This window comes from Schistocerca gregaria, chromosome 7, assembly GCF_023897955.1.
Source record: "Schistocerca gregaria isolate iqSchGreg1 chromosome 7, iqSchGreg1.2, whole genome shotgun sequence".
NCBI classification, from domain to species: Eukaryota; Metazoa; Arthropoda; class Insecta; order Orthoptera; family Acrididae; genus Schistocerca; species Schistocerca gregaria.
This window is the reverse complement of record NC_064926.1, coordinates 465,423,490-465,449,722: the sequence shown is the minus strand read 5'-3', so window position 1 is coordinate 465,449,722 and position 26,233 is coordinate 465,423,490. Positions and strand designations below refer to the sequence as shown.

At 39.2% G+C, this 26,233-nt stretch overlaps 1 protein-coding gene across 2 annotated transcripts in view; it reads right to left on the bottom strand.

Moving 5' to 3' along the window:
* Positions 1-26,233, bottom strand: part of LOC126282059 (DNA helicase MCM9-like) — a 143,797-nt gene that overhangs the window by 94,323 nt on the left and 23,241 nt on the right. For both annotated transcript variants that reach the window (XM_049981497.1, XM_049981498.1), the window contains exons 3-6: positions 19,208-19,389; positions 18,963-19,129; positions 12,200-12,337; positions 8,474-8,580 (exon numbers count right to left, since the gene is read on the bottom strand). In XM_049981497.1, coding sequence (XP_049837454.1) covers positions 8,474-8,580; positions 12,200-12,337; positions 18,963-19,129; positions 19,208-19,389 — 594 coding nt within the window. The remainder of the gene's footprint in view (positions 1-8,473; positions 8,581-12,199; positions 12,338-18,962; positions 19,130-19,207; positions 19,390-26,233) is intronic.

The following is a 26,233-nucleotide window of genomic DNA, read 5'->3' as shown; positions in this document are numbered from 1 at the left end:
GAGAGATCATCCTTTGTGCTCACCCAGAAAAAAGCAAAACTTATGAACACGTTGAATTAAACCAAAAATATCACAACAGCTACGTGGTTAAACCACAAGCACAAATGCGGACATCTGCTTAATGACAAAGTTTGTCATCACTGCTGTTATTGTTTAACGCTTTCCTTATGAGCTGCACTTCATTGCTCATCACTGATAAAGTGTTATTTTTGGCTTGACGAGAGAAACAGAGATGTGAAAAAATGAGTTTACTTGCCCAGTTGACATTACAAGCCTATTAGAAGTCGGCTCAGTGAATTTCTGTACACTGTGTAAAATGTAAATTTGAAAGAAAGCTCAGATTATACAGTTTCGCTTCATGCCCTCTACCATTGCTGTCAATCTGTATGATCTACACTGAGTGGAAAGTGTGTTGCAAAGTATATATGTGAGAAGTGTGGAAAATTTTTGCAACTGTATCATCTCAGATTTGAGCACAAAAGTTTTTAAAATGTGTATCACAAAACCCTTGTTTTATTTTGACGTGACATCTCTGTCACAGCACATCATCTACTGGAAAAGTACATTTTCAGCACTCCATAAAATACTTTCACCCTTACCCACACTCCTTTCATTTACGGGTCACTCGCCCTCTCCACATATCCAGTAAACAAACTCATTTTACATGTGTTACTATGGTGTGGTGCTTGTGCTGGCTATTGGGTGACTCAACAAATCACCAGCCAATAAGAGTTCACTAACCGCAACCTAGAAGTAGTTGTATCATAATTGCATCATGAAGCTAAATGTTTAAAGTTATGTTGGCAACACTGGTTGCTGATTATGTCAGCATTTTCTCTCTCACATCTCCCCTCTTTACAATGGCCTAAAATATTCCCTTAACTCCGACACCTCCCACCGAGCGAGAACTTAGAATTGAGGAAAATCTTACTAGGAAGAAATGTAAAATTAGGAATTTTCAGCATTGATTTTGTGGGTTTTTCACAGAGGCTACAATTTATGGTGCAGAATCGTGAAAAATATAAAATTGGAGAATGTAATATTGAGGTTCCACTAACTCTATATTCGCATGAAGTAATGAGTGCTATTGACAGGGAATCTCAAATTGTTTCTATATTTCTAGAGGCTTTTGACACTATTTCTCACAAGAGACTTCTAATCAAATAGCATGCCTAAAGGGTATTGCTTTAGTTGTGCAATTCGATTTGCGGTTTTGTATCGGGAAGGTCACAGTACCTAGTAATCAAAGGAAAATCATCGAGTAAAACATAAGTGTTCCCCAAGAAAGTGTTATAGGCACTCTGTTGTTCTTAATCTATATAAATGATTTAGAAGACAATATGAGAAGCCCTATTGGATTGTTTGCAGATGATACTGTCATTTACCATCTAGTAAAGTCACCAGAAGATCAACACTAATTGCAAAATGACTTAGACACGATATATTTGTGAAGCAAAAAGTGGCAATTATCACTGAATAAGAAAAATGCAATTGTCACTGAATAAGGAAATATGGCAGGACATCCAAATGAGTATGGAAGGAAACCTATTAAATTTTGGTTACATGATAACCCACACAAATTTAAAGGCTGTCAATTCAACTAAATACCTAGGAATTACAATTACAAACAACTTAAATTGGAACAATCACAAAGACAATGTTGTGGAGAAGACAAACCAATGGCTGTTTTTTATTGGCAGAACACTTACAACAGGTCTATCCCAGGTCTACTAAAGAGACTGCCTACGCTACTTTTGTTTGCCACCTGCTAGGTTACTGCTGTGTGATATGGGATCCTTGCGGACAGAATTGATGGAGGACACTGAAAAAGTCCAAAGAAGTGCAGCTTCTTTCATATTACTGAAAAATAGGGGAGAGAGTGCCATGGATATGATATGTGAACAACGGTGGCAATCATGAAAACAAAGACTTTTTTGTTGTACCAAGATCTTTCATGAAGTTTCAATCAACAACTTTCTCCTCTGAACCTACATAGGCAGAAATGACCATCATAATAAAATAAGAGAAAGCAGGGCTTGTACAGAAAAACTGTCCATGATACGTAAATCAAAAATCCTAGGTATTTTAAACATGTAAAAAAATCTTTCAATGCACTCCAATGCCAATAACAAGGTCCAAGGTCCAAGTTGGCATAAGGTGTTGGAACTGGGGGCTTAGAAGTCTGGAAAGGAAAACACTGATTCTTGTTGACAACTGTCCAGCACATTCTGCACTCTTTGATCTGGAGAATATTACGGTCTTTTTCTTCCTGCTAATACAACTAGCCTATTGCAGCCCACAGACCACGGAGTAGTTATGAGTCTGAAATGTCACTACTGTAAGCTCATATTACTGAAACTGATACAATGCGCTAAGAAAAAGTAGGATTATACTATTACATTGACGAATGCAGTCAGATTCATTATCAAAGCTTGGAGCTGCGTCACAGCCTAAACCATCAAGAACTGCTTCTGCCATGTGGGAATCACAACTGAAGCAATAAATGCCACTGAAACCGAAGACGCATTCGATGAAACTGATGATCTGGTGCTATCTGTATTGCTGCCAGAAATCAGTCTGACTATGAAATGTATGCAACAATAGATGATGACATCGTTACAAGCGTGGCACAAACTGAAGACGAAATTGCAAATTAACTGAAGACTCGGGGTCACAGTGACCATGAAGTGAGCAAGGAGATGATGAAGAAGAGAAGAGGGAGGAAGGAAGGAAGGAATGAATGAATAAATAAATAAAATGCCTCTCCCTTCTGTTAATGACGCTATAGAAGCCAGTAGAATTATGAACATGTTCTATGGAGGTAGGGGACGGAGTAGTGAAACTGCAAATACATATACTGTAATTTGTAAAGTAATTTAGAAAGCATGTAATTTAGAAAGTTCCATTCCATATGACGTTATACCCATCAAAAATATGAGGAGACAATGGCACAAAACAGGAACTGTAGATACCATCCACTAATGTCGACTGCTGACTATTGGCGGTGTTATGGAGTTAAAGTTAAATATTAGATGTCCTGTCCCTTGCCTCTCTTCCTATGTCATCCTTAGCCAAAGGCTACAACATATGCAACATATGTCAGACAACATGAACATATTATTTTTTATATTCATGCTGCCTCATGTGTGTCAAATGTGTTGTATCCACTGGGCTAAAAATGATGTAGGGTGACAAGCAAGGGGCAGGAATTCTGCTATTAAACTCCATGATGCCACAACACAGTCAGCAGTCGACATCATTACCTACTCTGTGCTTTTCACATCATCACTGGGTATAATATCACATAACTTATTTTTAATTCGGTGTTCATTATTTTACGCGTTTCCCTCTATTCTATTATACTCTAAGTTACAGAGTATGGTCCGAAGATGATGCACATTGGGTTGTAACCGGTCACCACTTGCATGTAAAAGCGTTTCTATGTGATCCAAACTGTTCTGTATAATATTTTACCAATGACAACTGCCTCTAAGGTCAAAATACAACTGACTGAGGTTCTCTTCATTAGTTTATGTATGTGATGATCACTCCCATGAACCATGGACCTTGCTGCTGGTGGGGAGGCTTGCATGCCTCAGCGATACAGATGGCCATACCGTAGGTGCAACCACAACGGAGGGGTATCTGTTGAGAGGCCAGACAAATGTGTGGTTCCTGGAGAGGGGCAGCAGCCTTTTCAGTAGTGGCAGGGGCAACAGTCTGGATGATTGACTGATCTGGCCTTGTAACACTAACCAAAACGGCATTGCTGTGCTGGTACTGCGAACGGCTGAAAGCAAGGGGAAACTACAGCCGTAATTTATCCCGAGAGCATGCAGCTTTACTGTTTGGTTAAATGAGGATGGCATCCTCTTGGGTAAAATATTCCGGAGGTAAAATAGTCCCCCATTCGGATCTCCGGGCGGGGACTACTCAAGAGGGCGTCTTTATCAGGAGAAAGAAAACTGGCGTACTACGCATCGGAGCATGGAATGTCAGATCCCTTAATCGGGCAGATAGGTTAGAAAATTTAAAAAGGGAAATGGATAGGTTGAAGTTAGATATAGTGGGATTTAGTGAAGTCGGTGGCAGAAAAATCAAGACTTTTGGTCAGGTGAATACAGGGTTATAAATACAAAATCAAATAGGGATAATGCAGGAGTAGGTTTAATAATGAATAAAAAAATAGGAGTGAGGGTAAGCTACTACAAACAGCATAGTGAACGCATTATTGTGGCCAAGATAGACACGAAGCCCATGCCTGCTACAGTAGTACAAGTTTATATGCCAACTAGCTCAGCAGATGATGAGAAATTTATGAAATGTATGATGAGATAAAAGAAATTATTCAGGTAGTGAATGGAGACGAAAATTTAATAGTCATGGGTGACTGGAATTCGAGAGTAGGAAAAGGGAGAGAAGGAAACATAGTGGGTGAATATGGATTGGGGGAGAGAAATGAAAGAGGAAGCCGCCTGGTAGAATTTTGCATAGAGTATAACTTAATAATAGCTCTAACACTTGGTTCAAGAATCATAAAAGAAGGTTGTATAAATGGAAAAATCCTGGAGATACTAGAAGGTATCAGATAGATTATATAATGGTAAGACAGAGATTTAGGAACCAGGTTTTAAATTGTAAGACATTTCCAGGGGCAGATGTGGACTCTGACCACAATCTATTGGTTATGAACTGTAGATTAAAACTGAAGAAACTGCAAAAAGGTGGGAATTTAAGAAGAGGGGACCTGGATAAACTGACTAAACCAGAGGTTGTACAGAGTTTCAGGGAGAGCATAAGGGAACAATTGAAAGGAATGGGGGAAAGAAATACAGTAGAAGAAGAATGGGTAGCTCTGAGAAAGAGACCTTTGGAGAAAAGAGAGCCACTTGTATGAATATCAAGAGCTCAGAGGGAAACCCAGTGCTAAGCAAAGAAGGGAAAGTAGAAAGGTGGAAGGAGTATATAGAGGCCTATACAAGGGTGATGTACTTGAGGACAATATTATGGAAATGGAAGAGGATGTAGATGAAGATGAAAGGGGAGATACGATACTGCATGAAGAGTTTGACAGAGCACTGAAAGACCTAAGTCGAAACAAGGCCCCGAGAGTAGACAACATTCCATTAGAACTACTGACGGCCTTGGGAGAGCCAGTCCTGACAAAACTCTACCATCTGGTGAGCAAGATCTATGAGACAGGTGAAATACCCTTAGACTTCAAGAAGAATATAAGAAAGCAGGTGTTAACAGATGTGAAAATTACGGAACTATCAGTTTAATAAGTCACAGCCGCGAAACACTAACGCGAATTCTTTACAGACGAATGGAAAAACTAGTAAAATCCAACCTCGGGGAAGATCAGTTTGGATTCCGTAGAAATGTTGGATCACGTGAGGTAATACTGACCCTACGACTTATCTTAGATGCTAGATTAAGGAAGGGCAAACCTACGTTTCTAGCATTTGTAGACTTAGAGAAAGCTTTTGACAATGTTGACTGGAATACTCTCCTTCAAATTCTGAAGGTGGCAGGGGTAAAATACAGGGAGCGAAAGGCTATTTACAATTTGTACAGAAACCAGATGGCAGTTTTAAGAGTCGAGGGGCATGAAAGGGAAGTAGTGGTTGGGAAGGGAGTAAGACAGGGTTGCAGCCTCTCCCCGATGTTATCCAATCTGTATATTGAGCAAGCAGTAAAGGAAACAAAAGAAAAATTCGGAGTAGGTATTAAAATCCATGGAGAAGAAATAAAAACTTTGAGGTTCGCCGATGACATTATAATTCTGTCAGAGACAGCAAAGAACTTGGAAGAGCAGCTGAATGGAATGGACAGTGTCTGGAAAGGAGGATATAAGATGAACATCAACAAAAGCAAAACCAGGATAATGGAATGTAGTCAAATTAAGTCGGGTGATGCTGGGGGTATTAGATTAGGAAATGAGAACTTAAAGTAGTAAAGGAGTTTTGCTATTTGGGGAGCAAAATAACTGATGATGGTCGAAGTCGAGAAGATATAAAATGTAGACTGGCAATGGCAAGGAAAGCGTTTCTGAAGAAGAGAAATTTGTTAACATCGAGTATAGATTTAAGTGTCAGGAAATTGTATCTGAAAGTATTTGTTTGGAGTGTAGCCATGTATGGAAGTGAAACATGGACGGTAACTAGTTCGGACAAGAAGAGAGTAGAAGCTTTCGAAATGTGGTGCTACAGAAGAATGCTGAAGATTAAATGGGTAGATCACATAACTAATGAGGAGGTATTGAATAGAATTGGGGAGGAGTTTGTGGCACAACTTGACAAGAAGAAAGGACCGGTTGGTAGGACATGTTCTGAGGCATCAAGGGATCACAAATTTAGAATTGGAGGGCAGTGTGGAGGGTAAAAATCATAGAGGGAGACCAAGAGATGAATACACTAAGCAGATTCAGAAGGATGTAGGTTGCAGTAAGTACTGGGAGATGAAGAAGCTTGCACAGGATAGAGTAGCATGGAGAGCTGCATCAAACCAGTCTCAGGACTGAAGACCACAACAACAACAACAACAACAACATGTGATGATACAGTTTTAACTTGTTATCCAGCTGGACTCCAATAAGTTTTACACATGGTGTCTCATTTAACATTTGAGAATTAATATCTGCTTCTGGTCTCGTATCTGCTTAATTTTAGATCCGTTTTGTCCATACATAGTAACAATTTTATCTTTGTTCCTCCAAATAATTTGGACCATGAAATTTACAAATTGATGACACATGACAAACTTTTAGTGCCTTTCTCGATTTCATGAACCACTTTCACTTTTTCTTCCACTGTAAAAACTTTTCTTTTACTGGCCATGATGTTTTAAAATGCGTACACTTCTTAACATATTGCTATGTAAACTGTCATAATTTGTACTGTTGACGAGTTCTGTAATTGTCACCACTAGTGTATTATGAACGTGCTACATTAACGATGAGGTGTCCATTCTACACCTACTGCTAATGGAAAGGCAGAGAGAATATGTCAGGCTGCCGTATTACAACAGATTTCCTTCTTCAAAAATAATGTTGATAACCGAGGCTGAAAATGATGTTATGTACGAGGTACATGCATATACATTTGTCATATTAAGCAAGGATGAGAAGTATGTTCCTTACAAGGAATAGGGCCGTACCACAGAAATCATGATGTTATAGCCGAGATGTTACTGTAATTGATGTCATTATAAGAAAGATCAACTGTAATTTATTTTTAATTTAGTGTTCATTGTATTACTGTTGTTATTATATTATTGTTGTCCTCCAAATTACAGAGTATGGTCTGAAGATGATCCACATCAGGTTGTATCCAGTCACCACTTACAAATAAAAGTGTTTTATGTGACCAAGACTGATCTATATAATATTTTATTGCTGTTTATTGTGACCACTGTTATGCCCAGTATGTTTACAAAGAAATTCCTCATTGTGTTGACCTAAAAACAAGGGTGATGGCTTATTTTGTAAATTTTCACTTCTTTTTGTCCTACGGAATTATCTTACAGGGCAGTGCTCCTAAAGTAAATATGTGTTTATTCAGCAGATGGGAGCATAAGAACATTGTGTGACAGAGATAACTGTACATCTTGCAGAAGCATTTTTAAGCAATCTGGATTTCCTATGAACACACTTACCAACATATTTTCTGCTTAGTATTTATTGTTACTGACAAAAATAAGCTTCAATTGAACTATGATTGCACAATCATAATTTTTTTTAATGTAGGCTTTGTTTCCTTTTCCTGAGTTCATAGTGCATAAATGTACATAGGTGGAAAGATATTCAACAAGCCTCCACCCAAAATAAAGCAAGAAAATGGGAATCCCTACTAATTCACAATAGAATTGAAAACCTACCTCATTTGCCACTTACTCTGCAAATTACCTGAGTAGCTACACTGAAGGATGCTACGTGGCAAGTAATAGTGTTTATTGTGAAGATGCATGACAGGTATTAATATACTGCAAACAGTACTCAGTATTTACAGATGTCAGTAAATATTAAGCTACCAACACAAGATAAACAGCAGTAATTTGGTGTAACTAATGTGGCAGTACTTATCCCCCCCCCTCTTCCCCTTCCCCTTCGCCCCCCCCCCCCCCCCCACACACACACACACCCGTCTCAACTCTTTTCCGGAGCTTTTTTTTTTAAGAATGTCTATGGATGTTTTACCATAATATTCTTATATACATTCATGAAAAATTTTCTGTCTGAGTTTAGTCTGGAAGACTGCAAAAAAATATGAGGTCAGTAACAGACCTCTGGTTTATCCAAATAAAACCACCCCTCTTAAACCATAATCTGTTGTGAAGTGAAGTACCCTTTTCATAGGAGAAAAAGGCATCATAGAATCCTCACTAATAAAATGAAGTACTGTTCATAGCATTATCAACTCATTAGCTTGAAAAAAACTATACAACGAATTTAAAAAATACAAGTCATGCTCACCATACTGTAATATCATCTCCTGGTTTACATTTATCAACAAGGTCATCTTCAAGTGTCACCCACATGGAACGTGGAATAGACCCCACACTAAGTTTAGCAACCTGCTCCTGCAAATGCAAACAGAATTAAAAGTAATTAAATACATAGCTAAACAATAAACATGATAAGCATTTACTAACCATATTAACAACAACAATATAATGGCTGTGCTTGGCCCCCATTCCCCCCGAATAATGTGACAAAACAAACTGGAAAATGAAGTGAAGACCATTCTAAAGGATGGAAGGAGTAAAACATAAATGACAAGGGAAGATAAAGAGATAAAGAGCAAAATATTCACTTAAGGTATGTAGGTAAGGGAAAATGGGTCACTTACAGGTTATTGGCAGAAATCAGAGTAGATTTGGTACAAAATAAAAATGAAAAATAAATGAAATAAAGAAAAGGAGTTAATGATGACTAAATCCCACAATTCAACTGACAATAGTATCAGGTGGTTATAATTAAAGTACAGTGGGACATAATTAAAGTACAGTGTGAGCTATAATTATTGTATAGCACCCAAACATGTTAGGCATGCTACTGTGTTGTTAAGGCACAGAACAATAGGGGGTGGGAAACCAGAAATTTTTACTGAAACCCATCCTCATTGTCACAGGCAATAGAAAGTTAAGCTAGAGACATAAGATAAAGTAGTAAGCGTGCCGGTATGTCACAAGTCGATCAGCCCTTCGACACATTACAACACCATCCATCAAATGATTAATACATATTCAGCAGAAACAAGACTGCCACAGAAACCCAAGGGAAGAGAGACAAGCATATTTGTTAGCTTGTGAGACATGGTGCAAGAAACTTTATCTCTTCTACAAGAATATGTAATGGGGATCTGATACAGCAGTTAACACGCTGTTAGGTGAATACAGCAGAGTAACAAGAACACATGCAGACATTATGATCTGGACATAACATCATAGCCTCACACTAGCTCCCTTTTAAACACTCCAGTTTTCCGGCTCTTGTCTGTTGGTCACTGGGATTGACGGCATTAACAGTATTACGATTACGATACTGTAGTAAAACTATGTCTCAGATGCTCCAGCACAGTTTATAAATTAACTGAAGAACTTCATGCTACTCGTCACAAAATTAGTTCCAATTTTGGCCACCACATGAAAATCTGCCATTGTACACTGTTTGTATGATAATATGATGTCCATGCTGTCATTTGATAAGCAATAATGTGAATGAACAGTATAGCTATTGAGAAGAGAGATCACGCGCTGTTAGTGAAACTATTTTATGTGAACAGCAGCAATTACAGCGCTGCATTGAGAGAGCATTGCTGAGTGAATGTTCTAACAGGCCTGATATAATTAAATGGTTTAAAGATGATGATAATGAAATTCAAAAACACAAGTGAGCTTGGAGTGCACCTAGAAGAGGAAAGTGTCCTAGTCCAGCAGAAGTTATTGACAAGGTTGCTGTTGGCTGTAACTGACCATGCAGCATATGCCCGGATAGTGCTAGTGTTGTGCAGTGTCACGAGAATTGTCTATCCCATTTACAACAGCATGGAAAGTTTTGTGGTTTATTTTACACTGGTACCAGTACAATATCCACATGGTACAGCAACTGAAACCCCATGATACACAGCAACGTTCTGAATTTTCGATTTCTGTCATGGATTGAAGTTGATTACATGTAGTTGGGCAATATTCTGTGGAGTGGTGAGGCACGTTTTACACTACAGTGCCCAGTTTATAAATATAACTGCTGAATTTGGTGTACTGTTAAACAGCGTCTTGTGCACTTAGAACCACTGCACTTACTGTATGTGACTGTTTGGTGTGGACTCAAAAGCATCTTTATTTTCAATCCGTTCTTCTTTGAAGAGAATACACACAGAGGGCCTGTCAGGTGTACTGTGATGTCTACAAGTTATGAAGCCCTCCTTGTACAGCATGTGACTCCTGCTTTGGAAGAGTGCAACTGTGTAAAAACCATTGTGTTCATGCAAGATGAGACAAGGCACCATGTTGCTTGCTCACAGAAAGATCTGCTCAATGCAACCTTCTACATTCTCCATTAACATGTTATTTCCAGAGGTTTCCCAGAGGATGACCTGATCTAATCCCATGTGAGTTTTGGCTCTGAGTCTACCTAACAGAATGCACTTACCAGGGAAACATTTGAAATCTAACTGATCTGAAGGCCAATGTACAGAAACATATTGCTCAGAATGAAACCTAGCAAAAAACAATGAATCTGGAGGGAACTTTGATGCATGACAACACATATGATACATATTTTTGTATTACAAAAGTATAAATATGAATTTCACCAAATACAGAATGGTCACTTTAGAAACACTTAAATCAACATTGCAAATTGCTTTTGTCAGCCACTCATAGCTCATGTCATGGGACCTCACAAGCCAATGATAGCAGATATTCAGAGCATAGGACCTGTGATGAATTTGTCAACAACAACATGAGTTAAGTAGTGCAAACACACGAACAGGAAAAGTTGATAGTTTAAATTAATAAACAAACAGAACAGCTACAAGAAAAGCTATGCTTTCATGTGTAATATTGGTCTTTCATGAGATGTTACACTTTAAGATTTATCAAACACAAATGAGCCAGTGAAATTTTAAATAATGGCATAAATGGCTGGTCTTCCGAGTCCTGCTATTGCAGTATTATATGCATCAGGGACTACGATCCAAGACTGCAAACTGAAGCCCTACAGTTGAGCAGTAAAAGTGGCTGGCCTGACTCGAGGCCATTCCTGAAGAACTGAAATCCCTGAAAGAGAACAGCGTTTGGGTACCAGTTAAGAGTTCAAGTGGTGGACCGATTTTGCAGAATTGATGGGTTTTACGCAAGAAAACTGCAGACAATGGGAAAGTTTGCTTCAAGAGTTGACCTGTGGCCAACAAACATGTACAAATTCAGGGACTTTATTATGAAGAGACATTAAGCCCTGTTGCACATTATGATACTATTCGAACCCTGTTGGTAGTGACTGCTGCAGAGATGTTGCAGAGAAAATGAAGCTCGACCAGTTTGACCACAAAACAGGGGAGCTACTAACAAGACATTAGAAGAATCCAACTCGAGATGCTGCATGAAATAACTGGATGCAGAAGATTAAATCCATGTGAAATTTAATACTCACTTATATGTATTCTATGGAGATAGTGTTAACATTGAAAAGAAATATTCTAAGTGTACTGTCTTACGAGTGAAAGGTGAGTTTCCATATCTTTGTTATGGAAGTGCACTGGACTGTTTGGACTGGTAAAAAAAAGTGTTTCCTATTGTGTTGTTGTAAGTGTATCTCTGAAGACTCAGGCTTTTGTCCACCTTCTGCAGTCTGTTTCAAAGAAATAATCTTAACACACTGTATCCTCGATGGTGTGTTAACAATTAATTTAGTCACTGTCTATATTCTTATTGATAGCACTGTGAATATAATCACTATGTAAAACGCAGATCAGCAGACAAACTGGCATCTAACGCATATCCATTCATAGATGGCTTTACTGCTGTAAGTAAGTAAAACTATATTGTTTATGAAATTTATGTATTATCACTTTCACATGTTTCTTTTCAAAACTTATGATTTACTGTTTAAAACAACAACATTATGAAACAAGGACAGACACTACTGAATTGTAAATGACTTTATTCGATTTCATACTTAAAAGCTTTCTTTTACCTGAATTTTTATTTCTTGGTAATCCTTGTAATTGTCATGATCAATCACTTTAACTGGAGAGATATTTGTTCCTTTACAACCTTCAGGATTCCTGCACTTGTACTGGTTTGGTATTACATAATAAAGTTCATAATCAGCCTGGAATACAGTAAAAATACAATTATATAAAAATATTATAAAACATGACAAAGTAAATATCAGTTGTCTATAAAGAAATCTGTTAAGCAGTACCAGGTTTTGATAGATGGCAACAAGCTGAGGATAGGGGTAGAGCTACAGCTATCAAATCTACAGGCTTTTTACCATCAGGGGTTAATGAAAAATGACAGAATGAAAAAAAATGGGGAAAACTAATGGGTTTGAAAATGTGAAGGTAGGTCTTACATAATTCAGAGCTAAGGATGCGGATGACAACTGACATGTTGGTATGAGAGCGGATACAACCCAGTGAAACATCTCGTTTCTGTGTTCACTGACAAACAATAAAAAAGGAATTATTAAACAACCTCAGTTTTTGGCATATAGTTCAGTTTTGGCCATTTAAACCACTGAAAAGATGTACCAGACATAACTGATTCATGTCCATATTTAGCATCTTTCTTATTTCCAGCTTCCAGAGAAGAATCCGTTTTGATTAATGCTGAAGATCCAGTTTTCCTGCATATTACTGTTTGTAATTCGTATACATTGACTGACACCTGTAATGCATAAATTTAATTTTTGCATTTCATTGTATGATCATATGAGGAAGATGAGAAGGAAAAAAGGGGAAGGTTAAGGATTTATCAGTATCAATGTGCTTATGGGCAGAAAAACAAGGATGAAGAGACGAAATTTGTAAGACCTTCTTGAAGGAATGCTACCTGAGTTAGAACACACAGAATAAGTAAACAGATATAGCAAAATGGAGATTTAGCACATAACTGTGAAGGATTTCTTTATTTCTTTTTTAATTATTGAGTCTTATGTTAATGTTACTAACTTATAGAATGTTTTACAGGGTGTCCACAATTAAGATTCCAGTTTCAAAATGCTTTAGAAAGAAATCTGAACAGCATATAATCGATGTAGGGAATCATCCATGTTCAGGAGTCACTTCCTGCTGACCTGGAATTTCTTGCTCACATGGTAGTGGACAATGAATGGCCATGGAAAATACTGTGGGCAGACAAAGCCCATTTCAATCTACAAGCGGACACGTCCAGCTGAATTGCAGAACATTGGCAATGGAAAATCCACACACACATCAACAAGTACCACTTCATTCTGCAAAGGTGGTGCAGGTTGATGGCTCTGTTCACTGTACGGCCATATTTTTTCAAGGAGATGAGCCCTGTGGGTACTGTCACCTGTACCGCCACTGATTAACACTATGAGAGGCTTTTATGCGTCAGTGTTATTACAACTCTTCATCAACATGGACGTGTGGGTAGTATCGTTTTTATGCAAGATGGTACTCCTATGCACATTGCACGGGCAATGAAGTGGCTTCTGCAGAGGCATTTCAGATATGCTAGAACTATCAGCAGTCATTTCCCCACAGACTGGTCGTACAGATCACCCGATCTTAATCTGTGCGACGTCTGGCTATGGTGTCATCTGAAAGATGATATGTTCAGTGCTCCAATTAGGAACATAGCTGAATTGAAGGCATTCATTGTGCAACACATTCTGAAGTGAATGTGACCCCCAAGACACTCCAGTCTGTCAAGGAACATGCTGTTTTTCAATTTCAAAATGTGGCAGAAAACAATGGACAACATACTGAATGAGTCTTGCATGAATCTCACGACAATTAAAAACTGATGTCAGTTTGCTTTTTATGCAGTTTTTGGCCCAAGGACAGTTAAAAACTGATTTTTTTCCAACCAATGTGCTATGACCTTGCTGTGGTGGATGGGCTTACCTAACAGTGGCACAACTGTTAACTGCCGAAGTCATGCAGTTATGTATATTGAACAGTACAGATGGTGTAATACGCTACTCAAATAATAGCTGCTGTACTGTGATTCATCCGTCATTTGTATCTGATCCCGTTTACTGTAAGAAACATAACAGTGCCATCTACAGGTAAAATTTTCATGATTTTTTTTTTCCCACAACAATGCCCCTTGCGTCAGTAATGTATTATTCAAATTTGACACCATTCTGAGCAATGCTTCCCTTTCTACAGCATTTTGAAACTGGAACTTTAATTAAAGTTATCTTTTACACACAAAAATGGCAACTAAGACATATTTCAACACATATGTCATCTGTAACATACTGGTTATAATTAACATGCAGCTACTCTGAGAGATCTAGTGTGGGCTGTAATTGTCGTATGGCTGCAAAACTTGGTAGATATTCTAATGCGTTAATGTGGATGAGATTTACGCTGAGAAAAAAATTAATTCCAATTTTGGCAACCAGGTGCAAATATGGTGGTGTGAGTGCAAGAAAGATGTAATGAAATGTTTCCATATGTAATGGATTAAAAATGGGACATGGCAGAGAGGGTCAAATAAATGAGAATGGCATAATGTTTATTTTATTATTAACTGCTGCTAACACAATTTTTTCAATATGGGCACTGGATACATCAACCAAATGCTCCATCCATAAAATGACGTGATCAACAATTGCTCAAAAACAGTTCCGGAGGGATCTGAGCAATGTGTTCCTCTATACTGGCCTTCAGACCAGATAGAGACAGAAAGTGTCCCAGGTAAAAACGTTCTTTTAGATATCCCCAGAATCCAACATCAAGTGGCTTCAGATCAGGTGATCTTGGAGGCCATGCATCTGGGAAACATCTGGAGGTAACACATTCATGGAAGGTTGCACTAAGCAGATCTTTCACTGGGAAAGTGACATAGTGTGTTGTCCCTTAATGCATGAAAACAGTGGTTTCCACATCAGTGCACTCTTCCAAAGCAGGAATCACAGGCTGTACAAGGAAGACTTCATGATGTGCAGAAGTCATGGTGCAACTGACTGGTCCTCTGGGTGTAATCAAAGAAGAATAGAATGAGAATAATGGTGCTTGTGAATCCACACCACAGTCACATATGTTGAGTGCAATGGCTCTTTGTGCACAACACATGGTTTAACATTACCCCGAATTTGGCAGTTCTGAATATTTACAAGCACCTTGTAGTGTAAAATTTGACTCGTCACTCCACAGAATATTTTCCAGCCACGTCATCAATGTCAATCCGTGTCTGAAAACGAAGAGCAAATTCAGAACATTGTTGCAGATCATGAGGTTTCAGCTGTTGCACCATATGCATCCTGTATGGATAGCATTGTCAAATAGCCCACAAAACTTTCCTTACTATTGACCAGAGAATGGAAAATTCCCATGCTATTGCATGAGCAGTAGCATTACCTGGGGCATGTGCTGCATGGTTAGTTACAGTATCAGCAACCTCATCAGTAACTTCCACTGGGCTAGGATGCGATCCTCTTCCAGGTACAACACCAACCTCACCAGTGTTTTCAAATTTCATTATCATCATCTTCAAACCATTTAATAACACTGGACCTCTCCTCGGACTTGTCAATTGGCAACACTCTCTCAGTGCAGCACTGTGCAGCTGATCACACAGAACTGTTTCACTAACAGTGCATGATGGCTCTTCTCTATAGCCATAATGTTCACTCTCATTATGGCTTGTCAAATGACAGCATGGATGTTATACCATGATACAGTGTACAGTGTCAAATTTGCATCTCGTGGTTACAATTGGAACCAATTTTTTCCCAGAGTAAACCGGTTTCACATTAGACATTAGCATACCAAGCAAGTTTTCCTGCCATACCATAATTGCAGCCCATGATGGACATCCGTGAGTAGCTGCACTTTAACTACAATGAACCAGTACAAATCCCACGGCCAATACAAAAAAATTCTTTAATTTTTTCATAATTTCTTATTCGTTAGGTTCTTCTGAGATAAACAGAGAAATAGAAGATCAAGTATGTAACATTGGAGAAAAAGGTCAAATGACAGCTTTCATTACTTTCGTGAGCAATAATTAATAGGTGATGACAATATATGTAGACAGAAATAAGTATGTGTGTCAAATCAGTGTACGAAAATAATTGAAATAATAGTAAAATTAGTTAGTTAACTATGGCGCACATATTCATTTATTAAATAGTTTTGTTGTTGGTGTATAAAAGATATTCTCAGAAAAATTATGAAAGTATTTTATAAATATGACTATGAATCACACATCTTCATGGATGCAAGCAAAGTTGCTTTGCAGTTCACATAAACTACTTGTGATATACCCACATTGGTGGTGCTAGTATATTTTGGAATATTCATAGAGAGCATGCGAATATAACACTTGAAAAAGATTCCACACTTGTTAGATGCAGATTGTAGTAACCCGCCAAATACCACACTTACTGCCCACAGCGAATGTAAGTCAGGCCACTTGCAAATGAACTGTAACAACACGAGGTGGCCCCAGGGACAGCCTGGTTACCAACCGCTGCTGTCACCCTGTCCGCTTGGTGAGGACAGCACGACACCTGTGTCACCTGACGTGGATAACATCTTTATAAGGGCATGCATAGTCCTTTCAGCCCTTAGTTGTTTAAGTGTTTGAGAAGCGCACACTCTTTCATTGTATTCCTGTTGATGTCACTCTGTTATCCAATAAAGTGTATCTCTCCTATGGTCATGCATTTCCTCGTGTTCTGAATTAGAACAGAAGTGGCGACAAGGATAGGATGAAATTCTGGGTGTTTCGGATTCTGGGTTTTTTCTGGTGTTTGACTCTTCGATGGAGGCTTTTCTCCAGTCACTTCTGCAACAATAACAGACACATATGGCTATGCTAGAATGTTGTTGGCTATGTTGACCCAGATTCATCTGCTGGTTGTTCACCCCCCCACCCCAATCTTGAATCCGCAGAAGACTGAGGCGTTTACGAGAAGTGGCTTTGTCAACATTTTATGGTATTCTGAGTAGTTGACAGGGAGACCAGTAAGGCTCTTTTCTTATCACGCTAACTGTGACAGTTAGTTCCTCTGCAAGAACCTGTGTCACTTTATTTTGATACTGTGTAGTTTGCTGTCCTCCTATCACCACAAGTGTAAGCATGTGGTCAATGCACATGTTGAATTCTACAAATGTCATGAATAGTTGGAGCAATCATATCGTGCTTGGGCGGCCATGCTTCCTGGCCTCAATCATCAGTTCGTCACAGTTGAGTCTCAGGTATCTTATGCAGACACCACAATCAAAGAGACAATAATTCGTCTGGCACCAGATAAGGTGGTATGTCAATGTGCTCTGCAGTTTGAGGACCTTACATTGAATACTGCACAGCTGTTTGATGTCTCTCACACCATAGGCTGCTAATCAGAGGCTTGGGGTGGTGTCGTTGTTGTTGACATTATCAGCGGACAGCGTACAAAACTGATGCATGGAGCCTGGTGCACTGCAGGTGAGGAGGTAGCTACAGTACAAGCAACCAAACCTGGCTGACACTGACTAATGCATTGTTGGCATCGCAAACAGCAAATGCCATTTTCTTTGTACCCCTCGTTTTGTACAGCATGAGCAAGCGTCCTGCGCCAAGCGGTTGTCCTCTTGCTATGAATGTAGTAAAAAAGATTACACACCTGGCGTATGTCAATCTATATACCCCCCCCCCCCCCCCACACACACACACACACAAACACCCCCCCCCCCCCCCCCCCCAACCCCCAAAGACTCATTGCAGGAATCATTGGACGTCAATTTTCATACCATTTCATTATCGTATCCATCGTTCTGTGCACATCAGAACAAACTTTTCACTGAAGTGAAGGCATTAATCCTAGAAAACGACACGGGGCCGTCATGTGTGTACTCAACTCACAGAAAGAGAAAGAGAGATTTGAGACTTGACAAATATGTGTAATATATGATTATTGTCCTGTCATCTAGCATGAATGTATTTCCCAAGAAAATACTAATAATAATCAAGGACAAAATTAAACAGATATTAAATGTATTGGATAGGAAGAATAATGACGAAAAACATCAATGCGTGTTATGAAAGACAGGTATAATAACTGTCATAACTTCAAAACACACACACACACACACACACACACACACACACACACAGACACACACACACATATAACAGATGTGAAAACACTAGTCAACTATAAGATGGATGGGTGTTTAGATGCAGCAACATATTAGTCACTGAAGGAAGGGAGCCAGCTCAGTTGGGAAAAACTGGCAAAAGGAACAGGACGTAGCCTGTTAAGAAAATATTCTGTACTTTGCCTGACTGATTTAGAACAGAGATGCAGAGACCCCACCCCGCAGGCCACACGAGGCCTGCCACTGAACTGGTGGCAGCCAGCCACTCTCTGTTCATTCTTGTAATTTTTTTTTTTTTAATAATTATTTGTCATTCCTTCTGAGAAACTACTAAATGGCGTATTACAGAAGGATAATATTTATAAAACAAATGATGTAAACTTACTTTGTTGCATGTGGTCCTAGCAAGTGTGTACAAATCACGCAAACCTAAATTAGATCAATCAGATGAGGATTCGAACCTCACATCTCTAGAATTTCAATCCAGTGCTTTTATCACTGCAGCACCTGGCAAGGACTTATTGACTTTTGACAGAGATCCTTACTTACATAAGACTGTAATCAAATATATATGATGTGAGAAGCTACTTGGAAGAGTATTCTGAGGAAAAATAGGATATAAATACCAAGTTATGTGCCACTAATTTGTTAACAGTTAAACTGTACCTCTGCTGTAAAAATGTGTTTGCATTTTGCACAAATGTAACTTCTCCGAAACTCTAGCATTTTAGGTGTTGTAATCCTTATTACTGTCCCGGAAACTCTCAAAAAATTTCCTATGTCGTCATTGCGAGGAAATGCAATTCGGTGCAGTTCAGGACATACTGGTAAACCTGTAAATTAATAATAATATATGCAGGAAAATACTGGAAAATGTATGAAAATAAAGGTACTAATTTAAATTAACATACCTGTAATACGGGCATGAGTTTTTGTTTTTACGCTTAAATCACACTTCATCTCTTCGGACTGAGCCTCATACAAAGTCTTCTGTGCCTCAGCAAGAGACTGATCACATAATGGCAAAAAACGACTAGGTGCAGAAATGATACCATTGCCAAGATCAGCACTTCTCTCAAACAACTGAGAAAATCTGTTGGAAGAAACTATAGTTTATTATACTCGGTCAGCTTTAAGACAAATTTAAATGTTAAGTAAGTCATAAAAATTCTAGCTTCCATTCTGTGCAGCAGTGATTACTGCAAATTTTATCAATGTTTTGTTTGGTCATAACCTTTTCAGTGAAAAACAAACTAACGTAAACGTGGATGAATTAAAATACGCACATTATGTTACTAAGCATGAAATGCGGCAACACAGCAACAAAAGATACAATAACAATGATTTACAGATTTTGTCAGAGCTTTCTAAAGTCAATATTCGTTCACTGACAGAATAAAATATTAATTTTCTTAGATGAGACACTGGAAAAGTTGCTTTATCTAAATGAATAATCACATTTTCTTTGTGCACCTATGGCATTTGTAGTTGCCACACAAACACTGAATATGCATGTATACAGTGCATGAGTTAATAAACTAATGAGACATTTCAAAACAAGAGAGCAGAATTTTATGAGAAAGCAGGAAAGTATAACAGCACAATCTTTACAGTCATAAAATATTATCCACAGTATATTTATAAATGAGCTAACACGCAGTATTCATATCTTCTGATTTTCCCAGAGTTTGGGCTACATAGCAATACTGAACTAGATTTCATAAACACAATTTTAGAATATTTTTCCTCAGTTTCAGGTAAATGATCAATGCAGGTATGTTTCTCTCCATATGGAAATCATTCTTCATATACGATAATTGCAGTATGTGCAAGCCTGTACCCTGTATATTCAGCCATCACAATCATGGGTATGTTTCGTGCCTTACCTTAGAATAGAGAGAGTCAACAGTAGAGTAGCTGAGCTGTTTACCATCAATCCTTCTGCAGTCACCACAGTGTCCGGGTGCACTAGCTGCATAGATACGCAAGGTCGCGGTAAATAGCTAAACAGTAATGCAGATACAGGCACCTATGTAGGCCCACACGGCCACTGGGACTGTATTCCTCAGGCAAGGGGTACTCAAGTCGCTGCTCAGCCCCTGGTCACACAGTTCGGCTCCATGCTGACTGTCAACAACCTTCGAGCGTATGCTTCAACCCACAATACCTGCTGCTGTTGCTACCCATCAAACAGTGCCATCTCACACCCTTGCCGTGATCACAGCAGCTGGACGTCCGTCAGCCTCTCTGGAGAGCCTAACTGACATCTTGTGCCTTCATCAGGATCACAGCCGCTGACTGTCCATAAGCCACTCCTGAAGGCCTCGACTCAATGTGCTCCTGCCTTGACTGCCCATGAGCTCACAGCCTTGTGGCACCACGTCACTATGCATCCATGGTACCTCCCTGCTTATCACCACTACCAACGATTGTGGGCTTCACCATAGTGGGCTCTTGCTACACATCATCATGGAAAGACATTTCAGTTGTACTCAATTGTGGGCTTTCATCACCAGAAGGTGAACTGAGTTTAAAGCATGGTTAATAAACAAACAATTGTTATTCCAGTATATTCATATCAATTACTGCCAACCACACCACTTGGCTAAGGCTACAACAAATCAGTGAAGATAATAATGATTTCCTAATACAGTGCTCTATTTTGTCTTCCATATACAACAAATTAGCGAAGGGAATAATGGTTTCGTGATGCACCACTCTTCCTCCTTGAAACAGTTCTTTTCTTCCATCTGCCATAGGCAACAACATGGTGATGAGGATAATGAATTAAAGATATAGTGCTCTTATTTCATCTGCCATATACAACAACTTGGCAACAAGTTCGCTGGCTGCAGCGTCAGCTTCTGGCCTCTTCCGCCATCGGACTGCCTCCCTTCTACCAAGTCGAGTCCGAAGCTGGCATGCCACATAGCATTTCAGCTGGTGGCACAGCCATAGTCGGCCTATGGAAGCATTTTTTCAATAATAGTGGCGTTGGCAAAAGCAAACAGGACTACAAAAAAGTTCCTGGGTCGGAAAAAAATTCAGTTTCTGAAAAGAAAACTGTAAGGTGGTTTGCTTCAAAATGGATGACAAATTTGTCATATTTCACCAATAAATTAGAGCTAGAGCAAATTTCTATGTGTTTCCATAAGCAGCTACTTATGATTAGGAGAAATAAAATCATCATAGCTCTCAGGCTTGATAATGGAAAATTTATTATCTACAAAAGGTAGAGAAATTAATGCAGGAAGATGCGCAGGTGAGCCAGAATTTTAGGAACCAGGGAATCGCAGATAATAAACAAAATGTTAATGTCAATAGCGTGTATCAGAACAACTAATTAACAATGGCCGGGCGGTGGGGGTGCGAACAGTGGCAAGAAGTTGACATAATGTTCCAACACCAAGACTGAGTAGTACAGATCATTTACGTAACTGTAGGTTGTGTTCACCAATACTTGATAAAGCAAATCTACACACTGGACAGCTGATGGGGTGCGAATTGAAAGTCGTCCTAGATCACTCCCATGTGTACAATTGTTAGCAATTGTTGAATGGGAAGTAGTAACTTGAATCCACTAGCTACAACTTTTAAGTATCAGAATTATGAGACAACAGTTTCTAAAAGTAAAGAGAGTAGAAGCACAATGAAGGTAATAAGTGAAGTTAAATTATGAATATTCAATGGCACCTGGGGGGAGGGGGAGGAATTTTTTGAATAGAAGGGACCACTGCTTCATTTTTAATAAAAGAATGTTCTGGTACGGTGACCTTTGGGGAATGTTTTTGAAATTTACATTTCTTGAAACATTATTTTAACACTTTTCTGAGCAGTTTAAAAGTGTCATGCACATCAATAATCTTTTATTATATGTTTTATTAATTAAGTTAAATATTATTTCTCATTTCATGGTTTGTTACAAAAAGGAAATTGCAGTAGAGTAAACACACAGAATTTTAAACTATACGATACTGAAAAAGGGGAAAAACTTAGACATTTTAACTTAAGAGTTTATAAAACAGTCAAAAGCTTTGAAAGGGTTTTGTTGTACGTCTCTCCCCTCTCTGTTTCCTTGCTCTTGGTATCCTTAGCACAGTTCCATCCCCAAAGCAGCCAAGCTTCCATGTGCTTTGAATGGTCAAACAGAGTCAATGGTGAGCCACTCAGCTTCAGGAAAAGTAGTGAAGAAACAGTTCTGTTAACAGACAGGCCCTACCATCAGTAACGGTTGATTATTTGGGGAAAGCCTCTTTCACATTCATTACAGTAGACTGGAATTGTCTCTATGGCAGTTGTCAACGGAAGAAAATCTGTGGGTTACTTTGTTTTGTTTTCCGCAATTTCCACCAAAGTTCTCACGTCAGTCAAAAATTGTATCTTGGTTGTTCAACTGAAAGTGAACTGCAAGTGATCCAACCTATTTTTCCCCAAAAGTACTGACTTTCATGTCTTTGAGCCAAGTGTGTCTACTATATGAGCTGAATTGAGTGCATCTTCCCCTCTCAGCATTCTCTTTTCAGTCACTTGTGAAAGGATGTCATCCAACTCAATAAGATTCATGAGCAGGTCTTTACAATTAAATTCCGATAAATCTTTTGTTGTTGACAGATGTCACCGCTTGCTCACAATAAGTTCCTGGACTGCAATTCTCAGCAATAAATGTGTTAATCAACATCAAGTTTTTTATTAGCCTAAATAAGTCTACATCTTGGTGCTGTAGTTACTCATTAAAATTTGAAAGTTCTTGAAATGCATCACACATCAGCACCAAATCTAACACAAAGCACATGGATATCAGTTGCATGATTAAGTCTTCACATATGAATGTGTTTGAAAAGTCAGATGTTGGCTCTTCTTTTGCTGCTACAAAATGATTTGCAAGAACCTTGTTGTTTTGCCAGAGTGGGGAAAAAAAAACTGGGTGCTATCCATCTTGTGTCCAACACCCTTCCAATTTTTTAACTGAACACTAAGTATGCCCACAAACAATTTCAACTTTTGATTGTTCTTTTGTGAGGTGTGGTACAGAAACACACAGCTTTTCAGTGAATACTTTAAATCGACTGTTACTGGTCATTTTATTTACTACATTATTTACAAAAAATTCAGGGCTATGATTACAGTAATGCCAAACAATAATAGATGGAAACTTGTCTTTAAAAAGAGCCCCAACTCCGGATTTTCATTCAATCATCACTGCAGCTCCACCACACGACACATATATTAATATACTTTTTTAAATTTTTTCATCTAATTTGAAGCCTTCATGATATTGAAGCACAGTATGGAAAAAGCCAAGAGACATCACACTTTCAAGTTAAGCTACATCCAAAAATAAATTTACAGGTGATCAATGATCAATTTTGTATGGCAAACTCTAAGGTACAAAATTAGATGCTTTGTCAATTATGATTGCAAACTTATCATTCGTTTATACTATTTTCTGTACAATGTTTCCTTATTCCTGCACTAATAAGGTTAACAACATTCATGCACGACTTGTACAAATATACAATTTGACCCATACTCAATCCACTGAGCTCTTGAACATTATTCAAAGTTATTGAAAGATTGGCTCTCTTTTGCAACCTTACAGGCAGTGTGAAATATTCTCACTGTAACTTCTTTCTCTTTTGACACAATTCTCAGACAAATGTTTTCCAGTTCTACTTTTTGGGACTCAGCAAAAAATTTTACAGCTGCTCCATGTACAGCACCGTCTTTGTGATCAAATATCTTTTTTTTTCAATGCTATCTGTTGCTGGGCAGGCTCAAGTTTCCCCAATATTAGTGATATCACATCCAGTCCATTGCTTGGACATTTTAGTGTCAGTTGTTCCCCCTAGTGCCCAGAGACCCAACTTTTCGGCAAACCTCACAGCCCAGTTTTTTGTTGTGTACAATACGCCAATCTCTCTCTCTCTCTCTCTCTCTCTCTCTCTCTCTCTCTCCCTCTCCCTCTCCCTCACAAAAGTTGTTCTTTTGTCAAAACCCCAACACTTTGGCCACTGTTTATCAGCTTTTCTGATGTCCCCAACAGAAGAAGATGAAGTGTCACTGGATGAAGCACGAAATGCGGATTCTACTGTAACTGTTTTCACTGGCGGCAGGGGCGGGCACTTTTCAGTTTCTTTGTGTAGTTTTTGTCTATTAGGTTTCTACTGAAATAACTAGTTACAAGGGAAGCAAAATTTTCACACACTTTGATTTTAGAATGTTACTCAAGGGAAATGAGCAAGCACAACAAAACAGTGACAGATTGAACAGGCACCTGACACACACAACCAAGTCGAATCGAATAAAATGACAGGAGTGATATATGGCAGTTAACAGTAGCGGAGCATATGCAGAGTGATGGACCAGGCAGGGAGGGCAAAGATGAGTCAGCTGGCCACAGCCATCTCTCACTGCCTGCCACTACATGTATATAGATGAAGTGTGTCTAGTCTAATGCCAAGAAGGCATTGTTTTACATTGCTTCAACCACAACAACGTTCTATTGTACCACATCTTCACATCTGTGGTTCTGATTTTTCAGCAGAGGTAACAGTAAGGAGTACCGGTGTGTACCGTCACAAATTAAGCACTGGGAGGGACCAAAGCAAACACTGCAATATATGTACATTATTAAATGAGTCTGTTGAACACCACAAAGAATCAGGTAAATAGGGAAGTGTGTGCCGTGAAACAGGTGATGAATCTTGTAAGGAAGAAGGGGAAAAAATAACGAAAGAAGGACTGGAGGGTCCAAAATAGGAGAATATAGATGGTGTTGGGAGTGGTAAAGGTAGGTTTATTTGTATTGCGGGGAAATGCGAAAGAGGATGACAATAATGAGGGAGGAGGATAAAGTCAAACAATGGAAACTCCGGGTAGGAATATCAACAATGCAGGAAAGGATAGATTGATAGTTAGCATAAAGAAGGCATGTCAAGTTGCAGACAGGCACAATTAAAAAGACACTCACATGTAGCTTTCAGTCACAGCCTTCATCAGTAAAAAACACCAGCAAACTGAAGGGGTAGGGAAGGAGAAGGGGAAGGGATAGTTGTGTATGGGTGGGGAGAGAGACGAATGCTGTCTGGTGGAATGTGCAGGGACTAGACTGCCAAGTGGTGTAGCATCAGGAGGTTTTGGGGCAGGGAAGTGGGGAAAAAAAGGAGTACAAAAGGAAAGGCGCAGAGAAAGATGGGCGAATGCATTGGCAGGGGCTGCATATAAACAGGGTGGGAGATGAGAATTGGGAGGAGATGATAAGGCAGAGGTGTGGGAACTATTGCTTGGAGGGTGTGGGGACAGTAAGTTACCGTACGTTGAGGTCGGGATAATTGTGGGAGTGAAGAATGCATTGTACAGATAACTCCCACCTGTGCAGTTCAGAGAAACTGGTGGAGAAGCAAGGATCCAGTTGGCTTGGGTAGTGAAGCAGCCATTAAAATCAAATGTGTTATGTTCAGCTGCATGCTGTGGCACAGGGTGGTCAACTTTGCTCTTGGACACAGTTTGGCAGTGGCCATTCCTCCTGGTGGACAGCTGGTTGGTAATCATACCAATAAAACACTGTGCAATGATTTTGCATGACTGCAGCAGAGCTGGTAAATGACATGGCTGCTTTCACAAGTGGCCTGGCCCCTGATGGGATAGGATAAGTGCGACAGGACTGGAATAGAAAGTGCTGGGGGTTTATTCGGGCAGGTTTAGCACCTGGATCTTCCACAGGGATATGATCCTTGTGGCAAGGAGATGGGATTGGGAGTGGCATAAGGATGGACTAGGATGTTGTGGTGGTTGGGTGGGTGACGGTACACCACTTTAGAAGGAGTGGGAAGTATCTTGAGTAGGATGTCCCTTATTTCGGGGCACGATGATAGGTAACAAAGCCCTGGCAAAGGATGTTGTTCAGTTGTTCCAGTCTGGGGTGGTACTGTGTAATG